Source organism: Urocitellus parryii, chromosome 7 (assembly GCF_045843805.1).
Source record: "Urocitellus parryii isolate mUroPar1 chromosome 7, mUroPar1.hap1, whole genome shotgun sequence".
Taxonomy (NCBI): domain Eukaryota; kingdom Metazoa; phylum Chordata; class Mammalia; order Rodentia; family Sciuridae; genus Urocitellus; species Urocitellus parryii.
The window spans coordinates 153,279,351-153,304,891 of NC_135537.1; the positions used below are offsets into that span (position 1 = coordinate 153,279,351).

The 25,541-nt window shown below is 39.4% G+C and overlaps 1 protein-coding gene across 1 annotated transcript in view; it reads right to left on the bottom strand.

Annotated features, from left to right (window-relative positions):
- Positions 1-12,755: 12,755 nt before the first annotated feature.
- The window catches only part of Ankfn1 (ankyrin repeat and fibronectin type III domain containing 1), a 137,706-nt gene continuing 124,920 nt past the window's right edge, over positions 12,756-25,541 (bottom strand). The window contains exon 17 of the mRNA XM_026407796.2: positions 12,756-13,555. Coding sequence (XP_026263581.2) covers positions 12,756-13,555 — 800 coding nt within the window. The remainder of the gene's footprint in view (positions 13,556-25,541) is intronic.

The following is a 25,541-nucleotide window of genomic DNA, read 5'->3' on the forward strand; positions in this document are numbered from 1 at the left end:
TACAACACAAATAATAAGCAGGACGGATCATAAAATACATTCTACCCTCCCACCTTTCCTTTCCTTCCACTCCATTATAATTATCTTTCCAAAGGTGCTTGCTGGACAAACACCTTTATCTACTGCTGCTTTTATCTCTATTGGATTAGATTATCCAAAGTGGGAATGTGGTTTTACTTGGTGGCATGTTTTATAATCTTTTATGCTGGTTAATGCTACAATAAACAACATTCTTGTCTTCTCTTCCTTAAACCAACTCTTTAAGCCATTTTTCTATTTTGTTCCTGCAGTGGCTGATTTCCCAAAGTGCCCATTTAGAGGAAGAAAAATCCAGGAAAATGTACCTGTTCTCTGTTTGGATGGAGTGTGGGGTGGATTATTTATATGGATCCAGGCTTGAGATTGTCCAATGGGTATTGGTGAGTGTGTGTGTATAAATGTGTGTGTCCATGTGTGTTTTAAATGACTCGGTTGAAATACAAGGACTAACCTTATCTAAATATCACTCCTTGTTAAATAAACAGGTTTCAATACTGAAGTACAGATGGTAGAGAAAGCATAGGATTTAGTTAGAAAACCTGAGTTTTCTGGTTCCTCTACCTACTGGCTATATTCTCTTAGAATTGATGTCTTCATAAGAAAAATGAGCCCAATTGCAAAGCCTACCTTGCAGGTTGTGAGAGTTCAAAGAGAGAACATACTGTAAGTCAGCCTTTCAGTTTTGTTTTAAATTGATGTAATACAAGCAAACACTTCAGAGAAAGGTGCTGTTCTTTATAAACACAAACAAATAAAAGAAATCAAATAAATTCCGGTAAAGGTCACCCAAACTTTATCCTGGGAGGGTCTTCCAGAAACTCAGGAGGAAAATACCAATGGTACCCAGGGGCTACTGAGGGACTGACCAGTTGGAATAGAAGGATCCAGAATCTTTTTCAGATCAAAAATATCTTTCAAAACACAAAAGGCTACTCAAACATTTTCTGCACTTGAGGACCCATCTGTCACCTGGCTAGCCAGGAAAATCTCTTTCTGAAGAGCTCATTAGTCTTGGCAATGGGTCTAAAGATTATTCTGGTAGACTGAGGCTGTTTGCTGCAGTCTTGTGCTGAGGACTCCTTCAGATATTTTCTTGTTTCATTCAAGCAATCAGCTCATTGGTAGGTCCAGCTTGTCCTGGTTTTCAAATGGAAAATCTCGTGTCCTTGATCTTAGGCATGTAGGATGATTGGCCATTGTATATCTTGCTCTTCATCTTTGCATGGCTAAAACTGTTTAAAGAAAATATGTCATGCCATGAGAGTTACCCTTCATCCCTCACCTCCCTGGGGGTTATTCTTCATTCTTTAACTTTGCTTTTATTAATGTGCTGTGTGCTGGAAGGATGGTTTTTCTTTTTTTTTTTCCCATTAAAATTGAATAACAGCTACCTTTCTCAATTAACAGACAACAAAAAATTAAGGTGGCAGTAAGTCCGTAATAGGACTTGCCACTTAACCCTCTTGTCATTTGCCTGTGACCTTATACTTTTAAAAATAAATATTAAAATTATATGTCAAATTAAAATTTCATAAGATATCACAGTATACCAAAAAGGGCTGGGTCTTCCCATGGGAAGCTACAGAGTTGAACTGAAGGCTATTTTTAAAGAGATTCCCGTGATGAAATGTTAAATAGGGACCCTTCAAAAAATTACACAGAAGGGGATTATATGTGCTAGTTTCTCCAGGTAATCTTTGGTGAGTCAGTGTCCTAGGGGCCCCCTCTAGTTAGTATCCACCCTCACTATCAAAAGTATTCTAGTTTGAATAAATTACATTTTTTTTCCTTAGTTATGGAGGATCTGGCAGGAGGGATTTTTAAAATTTTTATTTTTTTAATCTGTGTTAACATTTGCTAGTTACATGCAGGCCTAGGTTTGATCACTTTCTATGCACTTTTCTCATTTGACCCATAAGAGTATACTTAGGTGCTCTTAGAGATAATGAACCTGAGTTCCAGGAAGGTTAAGTGACTTGCTTACATTCAAAAGTGACTAAGTGGCAGAGTCAGGAGTAGACCCCCAGGACTACAAACTCCAGAGCCTGTCCTCTTAGCTAGTACAGTCTTGTCTTCATTCTTCTGTGTTAGCAAGTGGTCTGGGATGTTAGTCTTGAGTGCCAGCCGCCTGAAATCCTCAAGAATTCCAAGGAAGCAGATGTAACCTCAAGGGGCCAGTGGGCCTTCCTTTGGGGGAAGCTGTGTTCCTTGGGTATAGAAAATGAGGTGTTTGTACTCATCTGAGTATTTAGATGATCTTGAGGGACGCCCTGTCCGCGCCCCATCCCTGCAGCTGCCTGTTTACAGGCATGCTGAACTTTTTTTTTTTTTTCCTTCCTCCAATTAAAGTATAACGAATCTGCTAAGACCTGGTCCCACGTAGCCCTGCCAGTTGGGTTTTTCGGGGTAGATAAAATGAAGAAGTGTGAGTCGAGCAGCCTGCCCTGGGGTGAGAAGAGAAAAGAGCAGATCTGTATGCGTCCTAGCAGCCAGCAGCTCTCCCTCTGCTGTGGCCTGTTCTGGGACTGTGGGCCAAAGGAGCCTTGGAATTGCTTAGACCTGCCTCTGTGCCTTTAGCTGTCCGGGTAAAAACATCACCTCTCTGGAGGCCTGTGCTGGAGCACAAACCCACGTATTGTCTGGCCCCTGGCAGGCTAGTCTGTGGAGGGGACACTCTAAGAGCTCTATTTTAATCTTTTGGAGCTGGGCCAGGGTAGGAATTCAGCTGCCAGCACCAGGCTCCCTACCCCCATGCTCTTGCCCCACCCCCAACCCTCTCCTGGTTTCATTCCTGCTGACCTCCCATCATGAGAGGTGCTGGTGTTCTTTCATTCTCCCTTTCTCTTTTTTAAACTACCAGGCTCTTTCATGGATTTGACCTCCCAAAGTGCTGCAGACCAGGGCTCCTCAGTGGGCTACATGGGGCTCAGAGCTGGCACGAGGCCAACCCTTGAATCCTGAGATTTACCTCCAGATGTGTGTGCCTCTGTGCTTGTGTGGACGTGTGTGTTTGTGTTGTGTGTGCGAGTGAGGGAATCTGTGTGTGTTTGTGTCCGTGTGTGTGTGTGTGTGTGTGTGTGTGTGTGTTTTGTATCTCTATGACTTTTCTCTCCTCATGAAGAAAACATTGGGCTGGGGAAATTGAGGGGAGTTGAGAATGGAGAGAAGTAAAAAGGGTGGTTCAAATCTATAAACCTCTTCTTCTCTGTCTTCCAATAAGACTGCTCCTCCCCAGAGTCAGGTTATTTCAATCATCCCTCTAACTGTTTTTTTTTTTTTTTTTTTTATCCTGCCCCTAGGCTTGTTGGGTCTGTTTCTTTGGATAAGAGTGAGTCTTATAGAGAGACCACACAACAGAATGGGCATTGGACTTCTACAATGAACTGAAATTCCAGTCTTAGCTCTGCTACTTGCTGATTCTGTGATGTTGGGTATGAAATTTCCTTTCTGGTGCCTCAATTTCCCAATCTAAAAGATGTGGTTGATCATGCTACCAACTTTCACAGTAAGTGGAAAGCAGAAGATTAAATGGCACTCAAAGGGTGACCCATAAATTAGCTCCTTTCCTGCCTGCTTTCTTTTCCCAGGAACAAGTCCTAGGGTGTCAGCTGAACCTGGCTCCCGGCCTCAGTGAAGAAGCCCCTAAATGGCGAGGAGAGGCCGTGTGCTTCCTGAAAGGGTGGAAGGGTGCAGAGGGTGTGACCCTTTCTCTCCCACCCGGAATCTCCCATCTTCTCTCACCCCCATCCTTCTCTGCCAATGATGTTCATTTTCCCCTCTGCACTGGCCTCCCAAACTGACTCATTACCTCGACAGGGTAGCAACTTCCAAAACAAAACTTTTTCAACCAAGGAAAATATAACTATGGGGAGGAAAACATTTCAATATCAGGCCTCCTGAGACCCGAGGAAATGTACTGAATGTTTGTCAGAGAATGATGCTGTCCTCACTTCACAGACTCTGCTGAGGGCAGAGGGAGAACAATACCTGGCACTTGGCTCTAGCCAAACCAAAATGGCCCAAGCAAGGTCCACGTCAACCTTGCTCAAGTTGGCCCAAACTTGGAAACATCAGATGTGTGACCACCATGGTGCCTCAAACAGGCCCCACTATGGCATGATAAACATCCTACATAAAGGAAGGACCAGTGCTGTGTAGTGCTGTATTCCAAGACAGTTTCTAGTCTTCCTTTCCACCACAAATGAGATACCTATTGCAACTTGCTGTTGGCAAAGAGTCCTGCTTGGGTTCTGAGAAAGGGCAAATGCAGCACATTCCACACTTAACAATAGTGCCCCCTGCAGTGGGGCAATGGTTTGACCCTTTTTGGGATACTCCAGGGAAAGGGTCTTATGGCAGTGATCAAGCAAGATCTAAAAGAACAGCTGGTGGGTGGGGTTAGTACCAAATCAGATGCCGTGGAAGGTCCAAGGGATATTCCAGACCACATCCAGTGTGATTCCACAGTGGTCTGGACAACCAACGATTGGGGGACTGAAATAGGTAGAATCATCTTCTGAGAGAGACTGGGATCAGGTGAGGCAGAAGAGTGATTGATTTAAATCTTTCCCTGGGGAAGATTATTTTTTGGAGATGGAGGAGAATATTGGAAAGGGATGCCCAGCATGGTTTTCCTGAGTTTACTTTCTTTATAATAGACTCAATGTCACTTTCTGTTTACCTTACACAACCTGGGCTCCCCACCTAGAACAACAACAGCACAAAACATATCATCAACATGAACGTGTTCTGCTCATTCCTGAGAAGTACTCATTGTGAGCATTTTAAATTCATGGAATCTGAGAGGTGAAAAAAAAGTTTCCATACTTTGGAGATATCTTCATCTGTAAGTTCAGAAAGGAAAGGTGTTTTCCCATACCCACAGAGATCCCGACCCTGAACTAGAGCCCTGGTCTGGTGGGAAAGGTCTGCTGTGTTGTCCTGTTGGCTTCATCTGTGGTCATCATCTCTGTATGTAAATATCCCTTGCATGTCTGTCTCTGCAGGGTGTCTGTTTCAGAGAGGGCTTCCACAGGGCTGTTTTCCTCTTTCTTGACCTAATTCAATGGTGTATGGCACAGGGGGAGGTCAGGAGTGCTCAGCCCCAGTTTTCACTGTACTGAATCTCACCCTTCTTATTTGTAAAAATAAAGTAAAATAAAATAAAATAAAATAAAATAAAATAAAATAAAAGTTCTTGTTCTGATCATTTCCGAGGGCTGTTCATCAAGCTCAAATAGGATGGTGCTATGGGAGTATTTTTTAAACATGTAGGAGATTGCAGCTATCAAATCCTCAATGAGGAAAATGGCATGTGAAAAAATATAGTTTTATCAGGCATGGGGATGAGACTTTTGTAGGTTTTCTGGGTTCTTAGAGGGTGATCTGCCTGTCAATCCATGTCAATCCACAGGGGTGCCCAAACAATATGTAAGATATCATGATACTCAGATAACTTCTGACTGTCGGAAACACCAGAAGAAAGGGCAGGTTTCTCCCCAGGCCTTTTGCTTCCTTCTGGGTCCAACCCCCATCATGTACTCTGGAAATGGTGGGTGGGGTAGGTGGGTGGGAACTTTTCAGACAGTCCTAGAGAATGACTTTAGAACTTTAGAGAGTCACAGGCTGGCAAACATTTGTAAAGGCCTTTGAGTCCATTCTTTATGGAGAAATTAACCTGATTCTAAGTGATCTCTCTGAAATGTCTGGTGGTCATCAATTTATCACTTATTTAGCAGGTACTTGTGCCAGGAGCTGTAGATTGTGCTGGGGGAAATGATGACTGACAAAGTAGGTAGTGGCTTTTGACTTAGAGCCTTTGATCTAGTCTGGTAAATGCCCAGTGCCTCCCTTCCTCTAGTCAGTATCTGACATCAGTCCCTTCTTTGGCAATAACTTAATGCAATGACTGATAGGACAGACCATTATAAGGTGCGAATGCCATAGCTACTTGAATAGGAAACACATTTTCACAGTCAAAAGATCATTGCAAAGATCTAACTTCCTTAACATTACAATAAACATTGGGCAAGAAAAATTTCTTATGAGTTTTTATTCTAACAGTCACTCTAAATAGATAAAAGCTCTAGCTTTTAATTTGCCTGATTCCTAAGATATTTTTTGTGTTATTATTATGCAGAAGAAGGAATTATTTCTTGTTAGCAGGTGGAAATACTGTGTACCTTGTGAAAGGGCTAAACATTCAATTAAAGACATACTTCTTACTTAGCAGGTTAAATTCAAAAGGCCTCCTTTTACCCTTTATCCCACTCTGTCCCTCCCCAAACACCTCCCCAGAGTGTTCATAGAGGAAGGGGATATTAAAGAGCAATGGCTTCTGTTTGGTTTGAAAAAGAAGGTAAACTTTTATTTAAAGACAGAATTAGGAAAAGAAAGTAATGGTTTGCTTAGAAAGATGACAATTTACATAAGGAAAACAGCACATTTGGCCAGGACAACAAAACAGCCCTCTGAGGCTGTCAGGAAGCCGACCACAAACATGCCAATGAGGAGCTGAATGTGTGTGTGTGTGTGTGTGTGTGTGTGTGTGTGTACATAGTGCGCATGTGCATTTAAAAGAATTCTGTAAGACAGCATAAGACAAATACATGGTCCAAAGCAGCATATTTCCTGTCCTTGGGAATTCAGGAGAACGTTTTTTGTTCAGGTTCCTGGGATTGAAATAATCTCTTTGTAGTGTCCTCAAACATTGTAGAAGGGGGAGAAGGAGCTCTGTGGATGTGGAGAAGGGATAAAGAAATGGAGATAGGACAAGGCATGCAGAATGCACTCCAGATGTTCAAACATGCATGCATTGGAGGAAGAAGTGAGGTTATGATGGCCAAGCTCCTGGGTACAACCCGGTGAGAGTATTTGCCATTGTAATATGATGCTGTATCTTCAATTAGGAAAGAGGAATAGCCTAAATGCTATTAATTAGTCAAGATCCAACAAGTCAGACTTTGCTAATAATTGTCAAAACAATGCCCTAGATAATAACTCTTTCAAAATTTAAGTGCGAAGATTTATTAAAGTTCAGGCTGAACAATTTTTGTGTTCATTGAGACATGGAAAAAGCATTAGGTAAGCCATGTGCTGAGAATTCTTTTAGTTTATTATTTAATTGACATTTCTCCACACCAAAGACAAGACTTGTAAACTATCTTTTAAACAGCAAAAAAATCTTATGAAGCATCAAAAATATTTTTTACTTCTTCACTCTTGACTTAGATTTCAACATTATCAGGTGAGATATAAAGTATATTTAATGCTTTTGAAACAATCATTCCATTGGATAGCTAAGATTTTTTTCGGTCAACAATTTTTCTTCAAAATGCAATTAGGCAGGTAGGAAATTATAAAAAATACTTGCCATTAGAAAAATTATCTTAATTCTTGTTAACCCCTGACCTCCTCTTCTTAATGGGCAAGTTGAAGAGGCACTCATTCTACCAGGGCTGTTTTTGATTGAAGGTACTGGCCATTTACAATATCCATTTAAAATGTTCAAATAATTTCCAAATATTCATACTACAAAATATTATTGTTTCAAGATTGGAGGTCACATTTAACACATCATATGTGATTTCTTTATTTGTATATTTACAGAGGTGTAAAGCACACAAAATTGTGCAGATAACATACTGAAGTCTAAATTTTAACATATACTCAGTTGCGTATGTGGCAACAAGATACAATGCATTCTGAACAAATAACAACCAATAATCAGCCAGATTACTAGGTATACATTAGGCAGGAAGCAATTAAGCATTGCCTAATAGAATGTCACTTAAATTATTTTTTTTTCTATGAAACATCCGTGACATACCGCACCCCCCCCATTCTTTTTGCATTACAAACTTCAAACTGACTCTTGTGATCACATACCTGGGATATTCGCAAACTCTGGTTTGTCACAAGGCAAAAGGCAACACAGAAACTCAGAGTGACTTACAATTTGCCAGACTTGCCCTTTGTAAATCAGTCACTGGAGGGTGGTTACTGTGAAAGTATATTTAGACTTTCATGCCATCGACTGAAGGAAGAAGAGCAAAGAGCAATAACTAATAGCTTCATAACATTTGTCATTAAGTTAAATATTGGCTTTTGCTGAAATTAAAGACATGTACATCTGGAAGGGAAAGACCCTAGCATAATTTTTAAAACAACACAACAATAATAAACCTCCTACTTCCACTACCAAATTCGAATATTTTCACAGTCCATTTACCCAATCATTAAACAAAACCAACTGTCCCTTCGAATGACCATTTTACAGATTCATTATTAATGGAAATAGAAGAAATAATTGAAAAACAAATATAACTACTGTGCACAGATGCGGTGGAAAAACCAGAGACCTGAAATATGGCAAAATCAGTGCTTCATAAACAGTCAATGGATTTTTTTCTAAAAATACTTTTTGCTAATGGCAAAGTTCAACACCTCAGAAAAACTCTGAATTAAGATCTTAGAATAAGTTTCCAAGCTGTACAACATAGTTTCAAATACACTACCCTTGTTGTTTTAAGGCCGCATTGAAGTTTAGCTTAACAGTCGTAAGCCATGTGTTTGAACATCTTTATGAGAGGTGACCGGCAGAGAAACAAATTTTTTCCTTGTTCACCTTACTACCTATCAAGAGATACCCTTGCTCTCCAAATAGCTCCTTTAAAAATTTCCTTCAAGATATGACCTTGACAAAAATCCCAGATTTGTTTCACTGAATCATCTGGAAAAATACATAGGCTTTATAAAGTGACAATATAACACTTTGAATTGGCTAAGAGTGTGCTCTTGTTCATCTATAACTACCCTCTTTAATATGTATATTAGGGTTTAATAAACAAATATGCAAAGATGCACCCTCTCAGCTGTGGCTCTGCTGCCTGCAGGGTTGAGAGCTGTAGAATAGTGGCATTCTGCATATATAAATTTTCTGAAGCCAGTAAATTCTGTGTGCTGTTAACATAACTGGGGAACTTAAACGCACTGCAGACCCCCTGACAGCTTGAATTGATGGTTTTCCAAGAGAAAGCAAGTACATCTTAGGTGAAGGGCAAGGAAAAAGAGGAGGCTGGGAGCTGAGATTTTTCTAGCATGCCTTCTTGCCTAACGGGGTTATCTTCCAGGGAAGAGCTCAACCCTCAGCAGGGTACACGTTTGTGTGGCACCAGAACAATGAATGAGAGGCCAGTCCTCTTTTCCACTTGTCTGGCATGATCTCCTGGCAAGGATGGGGTAGGTGTTTGCCAGGTGGCTCTCAGACAAGGTCTCTTTAGGGGAATACAACAAGGCTTCAGTCATTGCTTTTCATGAAGTGCTTTGGGATCCTTCAGGAAAGGGGACTGGAGGAATATTATTACGAACTGGCTTCAATTTTCAAACCAAATGGAACCATTTTCTCCAGTGTAATTATTGCTTCGAGCGTTAGTGAATGTTCTTAAAATGGAATGGATCTCATCTTTAAGTACCCACTTCTTAAAATACTCATTCCCTGGAGTGAAAGTTTTTAATTACTCTCTACCAGGTACCCTTACCAATTAAGAGGGTTCGATAGCCTTGTAAATGTTGTCCAGCACATACATCCAGGACTTGTATTTTCTAGGTTCTCCTCCCTTACAAATCGACAGCAGGAGTGCAATCAAAGATGTCTAGCAGAACATGTGCTATGTTTGTCTAGCTGAGGAGACAGGCTCTTGCTTCTTCAAGTCCTCAAAGAGAAGATGTATGCTGAAGGTATGGCTGCGTTCTTGGATCAGATTGTGAGCCCCTTGAGGCCTGGGGATGTGTATCACCCTTGATTCTTTGGTTCTCTATGGGACTTGGGAGGAAAAGAGATAAAAAACCAAAAATTCCCTATACACTGACATATCTCTATAATTAATGCGAATAAATATAAATCTGTGAATTAAAGAATACATTTTTTTTTCTCACTAGAATACCTTAATTCTTAAACTGAGCTCACGAGTGTTACAAAATGGAACATGGGGGTGAGCAACCTGAACTAATGGCTAATTCTTGAGGATATAAAATATCCACTTTTTAAGAAAATATTGCTAGAAAAATACACTTTCAAGTGGATCAAGTAGGCCCAATAAAATCTACTGTGCATTACTCATTCCTCTTTTACTTGTGAAAAAATAAAGATATGACTGTATCCCCAATATAAGTTGGTGGGTTTGAAATTAATACAGTTTGGGTCCAGTAAGCCAGAACTTGCTGACCAAATGAGGGTTCAAAAAGGTGGGTCAGTCTCTGTCTCAGCTGCTTGTTGAATGCCTCCCATCTGATGCACAGTCAAAAACTTCCTCCTGTGTCAGCAGAAAGGTCTGGATCAAAAAGTTGCGTGGCTTCTCAGGTTTTGACAACTCTAGCATCTCATCTCAGGGACTCATTTCACGTAAACAATGTCTTACTTAAAATAAGAAGAAACTTTAATGTGTGTAACTCTGCCATTCCTTTTATTATCTAGGAGTCATAATCTGAAATTTCTCTCAAATTTGCTTTTTAGCTAGTAAACTTAGATAACTTTTACATGAAGTTTTGCATTCCCTAGCAACAAGGAACTCTGAGATATTGGAAATTTGTTAGCTATAGGTTGCGCAATGGACTTGAATTGAAATTGGAAGTAAAGGTTTTTAAAAAATATTTTTAGTTGTATATGGACACTTTATTTTTATGTGGTGCTGAGGATCGAACTCAATGCCTCACATATGCTAGGTAAGCACTCTATCACTGAGCTAGTTTTGCACAATAGGTAATTAGCTTATAGATAATCAAGAGTGGACTATATATATTTCAATTCCCAATGGGACAGCCTGCTATAAAGGATGTGGTTCTTGTTTCTGATGTTAACTCTAAGACTATACCAGCTCTGAGACCTTGAGCAATGTACTTAACCTCTCTGGACTTTAATTGCCCTTCCTGATAAATGCAAGGACTTGGACAAATTTTATGGCCCTTCTTGTTTTAACTCTTACTCCTTCTGTCCCCATTCACATAGAAGAAAACTATACTTTAAAATCCTCCCAGGCATGGAAAAGGAACAGTAGTGATTCTGGTGAAGATTTTGGAGGGAGTTCATTGAGTGTAAATTCTCTTAAAAAAAATAAAGACTGAATTCTGGGCTTTAGTTTTCTAATGACCATAGGCCATGGGTCAAATATGTGCCTTTCCAGCATGGTAATTATTTATGTTTAAATTAAATGTTTTAAAAATGGAAGGGATCAAAATAACATTGTGAACAGGGGACTTTGTATGAATTCCCATGAGCAGAAATGGAAGGACTGTGAGGACAGGGAAAGGATCATAAAGAGTAATATTTAACTAAAATGCCTGTGAAGCAGAAAAGAATCATTTAGAATATCACTTAACTGAAAGGGTCTTGATTCCAAGAGATGAAAGACTCATGCCCTTTATGAATATTCAGTGGAATTTATCTTTGATTTGGGTTGCTTATTTGTGAGAAATTCAGGAAAGAGGCAATGAGTATAGGATTTCCAGGTGTTTTTGAGCACATTCTTGGAATAAACCACTGCCAGGGTCTTCTGAAGAAAGATTTTTTTCCTGTGGCCCATGGGCCAGACGATTTTGGGGCAAAATTGACACTGAGTAGATTTGAAAGAGGAAGGTAGCCAATCCTAACCCTGGATACCCAATCCCTTGACCTATGGGGTGGGCCTAGAGTATGTTCAAAGGGCTGTGAGGAGCCTATCACTGCCTGGCCACATCTGCAGGGAACTTCCTTGTTTAAAGATGACTTCACCACTTCATAATCCTGAGCACATCATAATCCTGAGCAAATCCACTGCAATTTTGGGAGACATGACGCTCATGGACTTCTTTTGCTTAGAATTGTAAAGGAAATACATTTTTGCTCATATTTCTCTCCTTCTCCTGGTCTTGTCTACAATTCAGGCTTTCACTTAACTCAGCCATCTCCCTGCAGCCTAGAACAATTTATGGCTCGTTTTCAGATCAGAATTCGAGCTGAGTGAGCAGGAAGGATTGCCTCCTATCCTATTCTATCTTTGCAAGTTAGAGCTGAAAGTGTCCTCTATTTTAGTTTCTGGTGGTCTCCACATAGCACTAAAAGACAAAGAGGTCTGCCAAGGCCTATTTAATCAGATAAGCTGATGACAAACTGGATTTGGTGAGTTCTGAGAACCCTGCACTTTGGCATGGCCCGGCTTAGCTGACAGGGAACTCAGCTAAAGTCCACTTGATACTATGCTCTGAAGTCACAACCCAGGTCTCTTTTCCCTAAACCACTCTAAAGGTTTGGATTCAAGGATAAAACTATGTCAATCTTATTTCCAGCTGTAGAACTCCTCATTAATCACAGATTCATGAAAGAGCCCTAAACCCAGGGGTCAGGTTACAGAGCCAGCTGCAAAACTGAGGGTGTGTCTTCGGGCTGGCCTTCCTCAGCCACAGATGCCACTAACGGGGTGGCATGTTTGAATCACTGCGTCTCAGACTCCATGTTGACATAAAAGCTTCTCCACGCCCTTTCTAGGTTGAACCGGGAATAGCGCTGGCAACTCTGGCCTTGGCTTCTGCTCTACTCTTAAACAAGAGGTCCTTGAACCTGTAACCTTTGGATTTGTAGCATTCAAAACGTTCAAAAATGGGTGAGGGCAAAGAGGGGCAGCCAGGGTGATGGGCAAGGCAGGGACTAGCAGTGGGATGGTGGACAGCCAGCGCGGGCCTTCCTAAAGCATGCTGCTGAGGATTTCGGACACTGGCGAGGTGGGACCGTCGGGACTCATCTCAGGACGGGCAGGGCTGGACAGGCGGACTCGGCCTCCAGGGGGCGGGCTCAAGCCGGCCCACGGCTGGGCGTCCTGGCGTATCAGGGCGCCGGGGTAGGGCTCCACGTAGATGCGGTGGGCAGAAGGCCTCGGGTCCTGGAAGCAGCCCTTGCGCTCCTCCGGCAGGCTGGCTGCGTGGGCCAAGATCAGGCCCCGGGGCCCGTCGAGGGCAGGTCCAGGCCCCTCGGCCTCCCTAGGCTCCTGGGCCAGACCACAGGCTCGGGACAGGTGAGGCGTGTAGACGCCCTCGGAGAGCGACAGCGACTGCGTCTCACTGTGCATGCGCAGCCAGCGGCGGTGGCGGCTGAAGCCTCCGTAGTGCTGGTGCTTGCCTGACTTCCGCTTTCCCAGGAAGCCCAGCGGCGGCCGTGCGCCCGGCGCCATCTTGGAGTGGTTCTTGGGCGCGAGGCCGGTGAGCGACAGGCCGTGGAGGACCTCGACGCACGAGCGGTCAGGGTCGAGGCCTTGCGCCCTGCCCTGAGGGTCCTGTCCCAGTCCCACTGGCGTCTTCATGTCGTGGACCTGTAGGACATCGGGGGCGCTGCCGCTGAGACCGCTAAGGGCCTGTTGGGCGATGTCATGGGAGGAAAGGTAGACCAGGTCCAGGTCTCTGGGGCTCAGGGCGTCGCTGGAGTCGTAGTCGCTGTCCGTGGGGAGGAAGACTTCCGAACAGCCTTCTTCATCAGAGCAGGGCTGGGACTCTGCAAAGCCAAGAACAAATGTTAGGAAAAAAGAGACTCTGAGCCAGGGCTTGCTTCATGAGCATAGGATCCTGCATTGGCCCCACGCATCACCTAAATTCTCCTGTTGTCACCCCTTGAAACTTTAATTTTGAACAAGGGCTTCACTTTTTCATTTCGCACAAGGCCTGACAATTTATACAGAAGGCTCTGGTCTTAGCTCAAGGGAAAGAGATGAACTGTCAAATCCAACCCTAATAATGGTGAGGAACACTCCTTCATATCCTCCTCCACACACATACACACACACTTTTATTCTCTGGGAATCTACCTGCAGAAGGGATGAAATAAGAAACAAAGCTGGATGTTGCTCATTTATTCATTCCCTATTATTTCTGAGATGAATTTTGTATTTCACATGATGGGGATTTTTAAAGGGGGAAAGAAGAAAAGACACGGGTGACTGAAGATAGGAAATCTGGTTTAAGATCCTCATTTCCCTCTACCTACTTGCTCAGTGATCTTAGGAAAGTTGCTTAACCTCTTTGAGCTTTGGTTTCTTTATAAGTGGTGATGATGACAGTACTTACTTAGGAAGACTACAGAATAAACTGATTATGATTATGACTTAACATGTTGCCAGTTTTTAAAAATCAAAAACTGTAAGGCCAAAGAAAAACAAACTCAGAGGCAAAAATAAGCCTCAGGGTGCATACTATAGTGGCCATGAGTGAGCTACAAGTTTAGTTCTATGGATATTTGTTATTTAATTCAGTAGTTGTTCATATCTTTTTTCTCCAATCAGGTTTTACATTTCTGTATAGCAAGAACTGTCTGAAATCCTTTGAATTTCCCAAAGAGCTTAGCCCATTGTAGGTACTTGATGAATACATGTTAATTTTGAAAATGTGCAAGTGGTTTTAAAAAACAAGTAGTCTCTAATCTATAAATATAAGGTAATCTCAGTGAAAATCCCAATAGGATTTTAAAATGGAATTTAATGAATTGATTTTAAAATTATTGTGGAAGAGAAAATTTATGAGAATAGCAAACTTTTTATTTTTAATACAATAGGAAGGAGTCGGCTTTACCAGATATTAAAGCATACAGTAGAGCTTTGGTCATCAAAACTTTGTTGTATTGGTACAGAAATGTAACAGATCTGAAGTACAGAAAAATAGAGTCCAGAGACAGTCATATGACTGTGATAATTTATATGGTAAAGATAAAATTTAAAAGTATGGGAACAAAATAAATTATTCAATATGTAGTGTTGGGATAATAGGCTGTGTTTTTAGCAAAATAATTAGAGAAAGTCCTACTTCATAACACATATCAAAATAAATTCCATATGGGTTAAATATAATAAGAACCCCCCCAAATATTAGAAGACAACATGTTTGCAGATTTTGAATGGGAAGATCTTTTAAAGCAAGACAACACAACAGAGGACAAAAGAAGTGGCAGATAAATTTGATTGCATCAAAGTTTAATGCTTCGTAAAAACAAACGGCATCTTCAGCAAAGTAAAAAGGTAAGTGATTGGAAGAAGAATAACAACGTGTAACAAGAATAAAAGTCAGAATATATAAAAATCTGTAAATTAGAAGACAAGGCAAATGAGAGAAGATAAGAACCAAACACTTGTTAGAATAATTAGTTCAAATGGCCAATAAACATATTATTATTATTATGTTTAGCCCAGATAGTAATTAGGGAAATGGATTGAAACAATGAGGCTTTTTTTTTTTTTTTTGCTCATGAAAGTTACAAAAGATTCAAGAGTGAAAATTTCATGTGTTAGTGTTGTGTGAGAAATTAAGGACTCTCATGTAGTGATGAGGAGGATAAATTGGCATAGCTCTTTAGACAGCAATTTGGCAGAATATATTTAAAATGTGCATATAATTTATCCTAGCAAGTCCTTTTTTGGATATCTGTTTGAGAAATTGTCACCATGTGCACATGGAGGCATTTACAAGTTGTTTACTGCAGCATGATTTATAATAGTGAGAAACGAGACATCATCTTGTGGTTGAGGATGCTGTGAAAGGAAGACTTAGAGGCCCAGAAGCACTAAGAAAAGAAAAATAATTTACTTGGAGAGATCTGGAAAGGAATCCATATTCAGAAGACTTCTTGATTAAAAAATGCAACATGTTGTGCTGGGGATGTAGCTCAAGTGGTAACGCACTCGCCTGGCATGCGCTGGGCGCTGGGTTCGATTCTCAGCACCACATAAAATAAAATAAAGATGTGTGTCCACCGAAAACTGAAAAATAAATATTAAAAAGTTCTCTCTCTCTCTCTCTCTCTCTCTTTAAAAAAGTTGCAACAGATAACTGAAGAAAAAAATCCACAGGATTACCTGGATACAGATAGTCTGTGGTAGAAAATCAGATACAAGTATTTTAAGAATATTATAAAAATCTGGGATAAAGTTTGTTTTGTTAGGGAGTTAATATCAGGGTTTCTTTTACTTTAGAAATTAGAGATACATGAAATGCCATTTTGTCTTGTTTATTTCAGGGTCAGGGTATAAAGTGATTTTATACTTTCTTTCCTGACGTAGGAGATGACATGCATATTTACTCATAATTGGCAGAGCAGGATGTCAGTTTCACTCTCTCACATGTGGTTGGTAACCAGTATACTTTTTTAGTTGCAAAATCTTAACTTCATTTGGGACAACTATGCTCTCACATAAAATACTTTTTTTTTTAAGTTTCTCTTACAGCTGGGTGTGATCATAAAATTATTTTTGGCCATTGAGATAAAACTGGAAGTATTGTATGAAACTTCCAGAAGGCTGAATAAAAGAATTGGCTTACCTGAGAGACAGGTCATTTTGCTCTTCTTTTGTTAAGTTGCCTACAACAAGATGTGTTCAGTCAACCTTGGAAACAAGCTGATGCTTAGATGGGGAAGCTGAAAAATAGTTTGGTCTTTGAAGACCATGGAGTCCACATATATGTAGGCCTTGATCATCTAGCTTTAGAGGTTTTTTTTTTTTTTTTTTTCTCAAACAAGACAAAGTATTTTGCATTTACAACACTCTTATTTGGGTTTTCTGTAAGTTGAAGGAATCCAAACTGAATTCTAACTGATACAAATATAAATGTTCCTGAATAGAATAACAGAATAATATATCTATGCTATGAAGTATTGTCCAGCAACCTCAAAGAAAGATCAAACCTTTGACATGTTGTTTAATAGCTAACAGTAAAGGACTTCTCCATTTTTTAGTTCATCTGTTCAAGGTTTCCCTCAAACAACCTCCTTGAGAAGCATCCTCCAGCTGTACCACAAGGGATTTCTCACTTCTCTGTACTTCTGTAACACTCGTTCTTTGACAATTAGCCTGTATAGGCTTGTGTTATTAATTGTTATTTTTTTAATGGAGTTTTGGCATTCTGGCTTCATGGTTAGACCATGAGCTCTCTTAGACAGTATTGTTTAATTCATTTATTCACCAAAAAAAGTTCAGTATTACTTGCCCTTCACTCTAACAGACGGATTGTACAGATGGTCCACAACTTATGATGGTTTGATTTATAATAACTTGACTTTATAATGTTCCCAAAGCAAATGTGCATATAGTAGAGACCTTACTTTAATTTTGATGTCTGATTTCTTTTCCCAGACTAGTGATGAGAAGTAGGATAGATTCTCTCTTGTGATGTTGGGCGGTGGTAGGGAGTTCCATTCAGCCACACAATCACAAATATAAACAACAGATACTTCATGGTGTATGGTGCTACTAAGCTATGATGTTGGGTGAGCTAGGTGTGTTAATGTATTAGGTGGGTGTAGGGATATAGTTCAGCTGTAGAGTGCTTGCCTAGCATGTGATGCTCTAGGTTCTATCCCCAGCACTTTAAAAAGGAGAAGAAAAAAAGTACCAGGTGTATTAAATGTATTTTTGACTTACTGTATTTTCAAATCAATGATTGGTTTATCAGAATGTAAATTCATTTTAAGTTGAGGAGCAGCTATACTGGTGCTTGAGTAGATATAAAATTTATAAGAAATTAGAATATTTGTCTTAGGGAGTTTACAGTTTTAATGGAAGTATCAGAAAAATATTCATCTGTGAGACTGGCAGAATATTGGTTTTGTACAAGAAGTTTAGCAAATAGGATGTAGGTTTATAGGAAAGGGATGACACTGGGATAAGATTAGTGAAATATTGTATCATCTCATTTAATTTTTTCTTGTTTTCATTCATCTCTATTCTTTGTCTAAAATTATTTCTTCTTTTTCAAAAAGTGATTCAAGGCAGATTTTAAAAATAAATATTCAGATAATGACAAAAGTATTATAAGTGAGAAAGAAAGAGGAAACAGTATAATTTATCCCACTTGACTAGAACATGGGGAACAGGAATGGAATTTTGAAAAAAATGAGGCTGTAAAGGGAGGGAGCAGCAACTGCACTTTTAGAAATTTATCTTGGAAAAATTAAGGCTTATTCTCACAGAGGAACTTTGTAGGTAAATATTCATAGCAGCTTTGTTTCCTGTAAATACTTTTCTTGTTCAGGCTATGAGGCTGAGCAAGAGCTTTGGTTGTGTAAAGGAAAGTAGAAATTTAGGAAAGTCAGTTCATTCCAGTGTGTTCACTGAGCATGTATTTTGTGCTAGATAGAAAAGTTCTCTGCTTTCAAGCAGTTCAGAGAGGGTGGATTAGACAGTTAATAGACAATATAGAAGATTAATTTTAAAGAGCATAAAATTCTATAAAGAAAATCAAACTGAATTTTAACTAAAGAGTGATTTAGGAGGAAGATTCTTTTGACAATGACCAGAAAAGGGAGTCTAGGTCAGAAGGAATCACCTGTGTGAAAGTTTTAGGGAAGAGGTTCCAGACAACTGGAAGAAGAAAGTGTCCAGGGCTTAAACTCACTAGTAGGTTTCAAACCATGGTTCCGGGAATACGGGAGTAGCAGTAAGCCAGAGGAATTAAACTGCAACCATGATTTGGTTGGGCAGTAGAAGAAATGTTGACTTTAATTTGTGGCAGGTTAAGCTTGAGATGGCTAAAACATCCAGGAGATAAAATGGGAGGCTGATGAGACTATAGGATGATGACTGTGGATTTGGAGAAGAACTCACTGGAGAAGTGGTTCTACGGTGGTTCAGTCTATGACTGAAGATATATGTGGTGAGGTTGATAAATTCAACAAGGAGCGTTGATCAGGTTTTGAACTCTAGTGTTGGCCTTGCATCTTAGTAAGAAAGATGGAAGAATGTGTTGTCCTCAGACAAGTGGTTAGGGAAGAAGACAAAGAGACTTTAAGGTTAAAAGGAAAGAAATGGATAAAGCCTTGGGCTGAATAAATTTGATAATTCTTAAGAAGTTTTTTTTTAAGGGTAAAAAATGTTTCAGACAGTACTTTCCCCCATCCTTAATAGGAAAAATTGGGCACTGCAAATAATAGGATCTCAGAATTGTTGGTTGTTTTTGATGATGGCCGGCATAGATGCCTTAGGAATGATGAAGAAGAGAAGTTAATTGATGAAGAAGAGAAGTTTTGAAATTGGACTTCAAATAGGATACATGCAAAGAATTTGCAGTTGACTTTAGTTGAACTTTTTTTCTCTATTTATCTGGTTAGTGTTTAGTTGTCTGTACATACTCATTTGTATCCACAACAGTAATAACAATATCTGATATTTACTTAGTGCTTCCTATGAGCCAGCCATAGTGCTAAGGGCTCTATTGTTTTTTTTTTTAAATACTTTTAGTTGTAGATGGACACAATACCTCTAATTAATTAATTAACTTTGTATGTGGTGCTGAGGATCGAACCCAGTGCCTCACACGTACTAGGCAAGTGCTCTACCACTGAGCCACAACTCCAGTCCTCTCAGTGCTTTATTTAAGGCTTACAACTTTCATTCTGCAGGCAAGCATAGTGAAACTTAGGCTCATTAAATATTACAACTCATATAGCTGATAAGTAGCAGAATAGGCACCCAATACAGTTTTGTCTCACTCCCAAAACTTGCTTGACTATCATACACCTTAGCATTTCCATGGGCTTTCGTGGAAGCTTCCTGAGGACAGGTACTTGATTTATCTAATTCACTTTTGCAGGATTATGTTAGTTAAGCTCCCAGTAAGTATTCTTTGCTGTTGCTTGAGAAACATTTTAGTTTAGGTCTTACATTACTTTCCTGTGGCTGCTGTAACATGTACAATACTGGGTGGCTTAAAACAACAAAAGTTTATTCTTTCATGGCTCTGGAAGCCTGAGTTCAAAAATCAAGGTATCAGCAGGGCCACATTCCCTGTAGAAGTTCCAGGGGGTTAATATTTTTTTGCTTCTCCCAGCTTCTGGTTGTTGTTGCATCTTGGGGATACATCACTTCTGTTTCTGTCTTCCTCTGGGCTTGCTTCTGTGCCTGTGGCTCCTCTTCTGTTTCTTGAAGGACACTTGTCTGGATTTAGGGCCCACCCAGAAAATCCAGGATGATTTCATCTCAAGGTGGTTAATATTTATAAAGATCCTTTTTCCAAGTAAAGTCACACTGGCACGTTACAAGGGTTAGTACATGAACATACCTTTGGACAGTGAGGAGGATGCTATCATTCTTTTCACTGGACGACTGATAGTAAAAGTTCTTAAAACTAGAAGCAACCACTGAGGAGTTTGTGACACTTTCTTACTCTTTCCAGTTCATAGGTCAAGTACTTTGCAAAAATAGTTTGTACTTTTATCTCTCATTATACAAATAGCAAACATTTATTGTTTAGAGAGGACTAAGGGGTATAAAAGATGTGCTTCAAAGGAGCAGACATTCATGTTTTAAGACCTGGTCTCTCTAGAAGGGCCTGTATTGATTTCCTCAGATGAATTGGAAGTTGCTTAGTTCTCTTGCCTCTTATCAAGTTTTACTTTTATCTGTTATTGCACTTACAATTTTATTATCATTATTACAAATATCCATTTTCATATTAGTCTCCTTCATTGAACTACAAACTCTAGAGACCACATACTGTATACTATGTCTTTCATATCTCTGCTTAGTAAATGTTGGATAAGTCAGTGAATGAAGGAATGGGCTAAGGAATGAGTCAAGCAAAGAGATTTGTGGAATCTCCTGTATTTCCCAGATTATCTAATCTGAACATGGGCATATGAGCAGACCATGAGAACCTCTCCATTAGGCTCCATCTTAATCATCCTTCTATTATTAGCCTCTTATGCTGTAAAGCACCTTGAGTTGAAGTGAAACTTAAACAGACACTGAAATATGGGAACATAAAAGAGTAGTAAGATTTGATTGTCCCTTGAAAACAATGCTGAAAGCATTTTGAAAAGCTTTAATTTACTTAATCTGTAATAGATACTCCTTAAAACAGTTACCCAGATAATTTTGCTTTATCTTTGGTGATATTTGACTCAAGAGTTAGCTCAGGTAGAGCAGAAAGAACAATTGTCTTAAAATTAGACAAACCTAGGCTGAAGTCCTATCAGGCTCCTATCTGTGTCTATGATTTTGGGTAAATTACAACTTTTCTGAACCTTTTTTTGTCTATAACATGTAGATAGTTAATATTGCTTATCTTCCATAGGTGCTATGAGGATTATATTAATTTGCTAAGATACATTTAAATGCCTTACAAACCAAATGCACACCATTATCAAGATTCCTTCACCTGTAATAGAAAATATTTGGAAAACAAATGAAGATCATTAAAATATGGATCAGTAAACAGATATATTTCAATATTTTGCTGTGAGAATACTGTTAATAATAAAGGAGTACAATAATTTATTGTATGGCATCTTCTGTTGATAAGCTATTCCAGAATGAATTAGTAAATGATACAACTTATTTACTATAGTTTCTAGGAGCATTAGAGATAATAGGTGAAACAAGGCCCAGTTATAAATGTAATAATCCAGGATGGGGGCGCAAAAGGGCTTAGGTATGGAGTGGTAAATATCATCTTGTTCACAGAACCATAGGTAGGAAATACTGCTCTAATAGGAATCTAAATATTTGACTTGCATGGTAGTTGTATAATTATTAGAAGACTTAGTGGAATCTATTGCTTAGAGTGGGATAGCCCTCCCAGAACAAGCTGGGAAAATCTCCAGGATGCCAGCCAGGGCACTGAGGAGAGTTTCCAAGGACTTAGGCCACTACTACTCCCTCCCTTCCTGGAATAGAATGCAAAGTGCAGCTTCCATCTCCAGATCCAGGCCATATGCTCCATTAAACATTGTAGGCACCTTGCCTGGTTGTTATTTTAATAAACCTGGTTGTGCTCCTCAACTTCCCTTAGAGGGCTCACTGGGCAGGCCAGCACTAGTAGAATCTTGAGTTTCCCCTCTGGTTGACCTGGGAGCCTCTTGAAAATTCTGCCCATAGTATTAGTGCTGGCTTAGGAAGCTTGGCTTTCATGCTATTGTAATGGTGTTGCAATTCCTGGTCTCTGTGGATCAGGCCAACAACAGCAGAGTAGAGTTGATGTGGATTTTGAGGGCGTTATGGGGAGATGACATTTCAGGAAGGAATAATTGATTTAAAACTGTTGCTTTTTTTTTCAAGGCAGGGGGTATGGCAGGATAGAAAGAAATAATAAGTCATATCTGGCCTAAAATCTATCTTCACATTTTTAATGTGTCACTATCCAAATATATGTACATATATATATATAGTAACAAAATATATGTATGTATAAACATATATATGTGTATGTGTGTAGTGCTTCAATAAATCTATTTCCACTATGAGTAGAATTTAAATAATTTAAATAAAGAAATTTAGGCTCGGATGTAGCTGGGTAGTAGGGCACTTGCCCTGGGTTCCATCCCAGCATTGCAAAAAACAAGCACAATCCCCACGACAACAATCACAAAAACTAACTAAATAAAAATAAATAACTTTTTTATATTTCTCATCAGGCCTTAGGTGGAACCTCAGAGATTTGTTCACCTTCTAACTTCCCAAGAGAAATAATATCTTTAAATTGAGTTTTTGAACTCTTTGGTTTATATCACAGTGTTCTTAACATCATGAGGGAAAAGGTTACCAGGAACATTTACATTTGGAAGATCAGGATAATCTTCAAATACATGTGAAGAAAATAACACCCCCTCCCCTTTATTGCCTCACCCATGTGTCACCAGGAGAAACATCAGTATCGGAAAAAAAGATTGCTGCTGCCTGTGACCACTATACCCGCAGAAAAGGAGTGGGAGAGAAAATACCCATGTGATGGACCAAATCATTCCACCCCCTGCCTTGAGCTGCCTTTTCTAGGAGCCAACTTTCCCCCTTGGGTCCTTGGGAGATGCTTAATTTTAATTGACTCAGAAGAATTCTACTTTGTGTTTTAAAAACCACACAGAAATGGGAAGTAAGTTAAAAGAGTTCCACTCCCTGCCTTCCCATCCCCAACAAATTTTTCACAAACAAATCAAAGGTACATGATTTTAACAACCTTAGAATCTTGGGCTGGCACCATAGGCTCTGTAGGTCACACAGGTTCCTTAGAAGTTAGGTGAACCCTATCTTCACAGAATGGAATTATGCTGCAAACCTAGCCCCATTGAGTAACCCATTGGGGATATTCCTCTAAAGTGGATATTTTCCTCTTTTGTAAATAGTCTCCAAACTATTTGAAATGGTCACACTTGTGGAGAGAACAGAGTATGGTGTGGTAGATGCCATTGTTCTGAAAGGCTTCTGCTTTTCAAAGGGATAAGATTCTTTCTCCTTGCTTTCAACAGTGCTTCCCTGTCACTGGGTTCCATTTGTCATTTGCTGCCCTCCACGTCTTTGTGTTTCATAGCCCATGGAATCTTGGCTTCAGAGAAATAAATGGACCCAAGAGAAAGTTGTATTTTAGGAAACAGAATGATGATCACTCACATTTTAAGTTAATAATAAAATCCAAATGTAATTGGCCAGATCCTCCCAGCAGGGAGTGTGTGTAATCCATCCTCAGGCCAATGTGAGGATTTGGCATTTCTATGGCATGAAGGAGGCCACCCTCATACAGCCAAGGAGGAACCCACTTGGGACTGTGTGGCCAAGAGAAGATTAAACACTGGGAAAGTTCTGTGAACAGAGAGGGCTGATGAGCTGTGAAGGTGGAAATAGAATTAAAGGGTTGTTTCTAGAATTTTATGAACTGTGGAAGATGATAGGGCATTCTTTCCTGCCTTAAAAAATGCCTTTCAATCCTTTACTCTTCTTGCTACTGCCTTCCCTCCCTTTTCCTTTTCACAGCCAAGATTATAATAGAATGTGTCTTACTGATCCACTTCTTCACCTCCCATTTACTCTCTGATCTACTTCTGCTCAGCTTTTTTTTCCCCTCACAAACTGCTCTCATTAAGATTACCAATGACTTCTTGTTGAAAAAAGCAAAACAACAGAAGATTTACAGTTGTTTTGTTTAACCTCTCACCATCCTTTGACATGCTTTAATTTCTGTGACAATACTCTCTTGTTTTTGTATCTTCTTTCTCTGTTTGTTCCCTTTTAGACTAAGAAGTCTTGCTGCTTCATTCCATAGGGAATCCTTCCATCATCCTCTCTTCTTATTTTACCTATTGCAAGCATTTTCATAGCTTCAAACATAATCCACATGTCAACAATTTCTTAAATCTGTATAAGCAGCTTAGTTTTCTTTCCTTAGCTCTAGACCGTACTCATCTTTTTTTCCTTTGGAATATTCCAAAGCTAATACAAGTTCAGCATGCCCAACCACCAAGCTTGTTTCTCCTTCTTTCTTTTCTTTTCTTTCTTTCTTTCTTTCTTTCTTTCTTTCTTTCTTTCTTTCTTTCTTTCTTTCTTTCTTTCCTTCCTTCCTTCCTTCCTTCCTTCCTTCCTTCCTTCCTTCCTTCCTTCCTTCCTTCCTTCCTTCCTTTCTTTTTTCGTTTCTTTTCTTTTTGGTAAATAACATCATGATATCCCCAAATACCTAAGCCAGAAAACTTTTTATATCCTTCGTTAATAGCTTCCTAATTGGTCTCCCTCCTCTCAGTAGTTCTCCTCTATGGTCTCTTCATACACTAGTAAGTTTGAAAGTGGAACTATAATTGAAGATCAAATAAATTCTTGCTTAAAAATTTCCAGTGGCTTTCTGTCACAAGTAGGAAACATCCAAACTTCTTAGTACTGCCTACAGAATCCTGCCTATTCCAGCCCCCTGCCCCTCATCTTGTACCACTTACACCTTTGTGCATTATACTCCAAGCACTTCGACCTTCTTTCCATTCCTCACCCACCTAAGGCCTTTTGTTCTTTTGTTGCTTATAATACTCCATCTTCAGATTTTTGCATTACTGCCTTATCCTGTGGTTGGTTCAAATATCATACCTTCTCAGATAGATTTCTGTTGATCATCCTAGTGAAGTCAACATCTTCCTGCCTACTCACAATTCAATTGCTATTTTGTATTATACACTGGAATTTTCACTATCTGATATTATCTTTTTTGTTTATGTTTTCATTGTTTCTCATTCTTTCTAGATATAAATTTTATAGGAAGAAAGACTTTACTTTTTCATTATATCCCATTTCTTTGAAGAGTGCCTGGCACATACTGGGTATTCAAAAAATATTTTTAAATGAAAAACAAAAAGAATGAACAATGTCTTTAGGTCCTGAATCTCAGTGAGACAGTGTACACAGTTATAATCTGCTTGCTCTGCCTATAGTGTTCTCCATTTTCTTCTTTTTCTGCTCATCTTTGGCTTATTCTTAGTACTGGATTCTGTCACTTCTTCCAAGAAACTCACATCTCATTAGTTTAAAGGTTAATGCCTCCAATAGACTCTATAACCCATGCAATTTTTGGTTAATATATTTGTATCTCCTATTAGACTAGTTTCTGGCAGAGAAGATATTTGGTTTATATCCCCAAACTAGTAGAGGCTCATAAAAATATACTCTATTTCTTTTGTTGAATTAGTTGATATGTCACAGACTCCTTTGGTAATATAAATTAGCTGTCTCCCAATATTCCTCAATTTGCCAAGT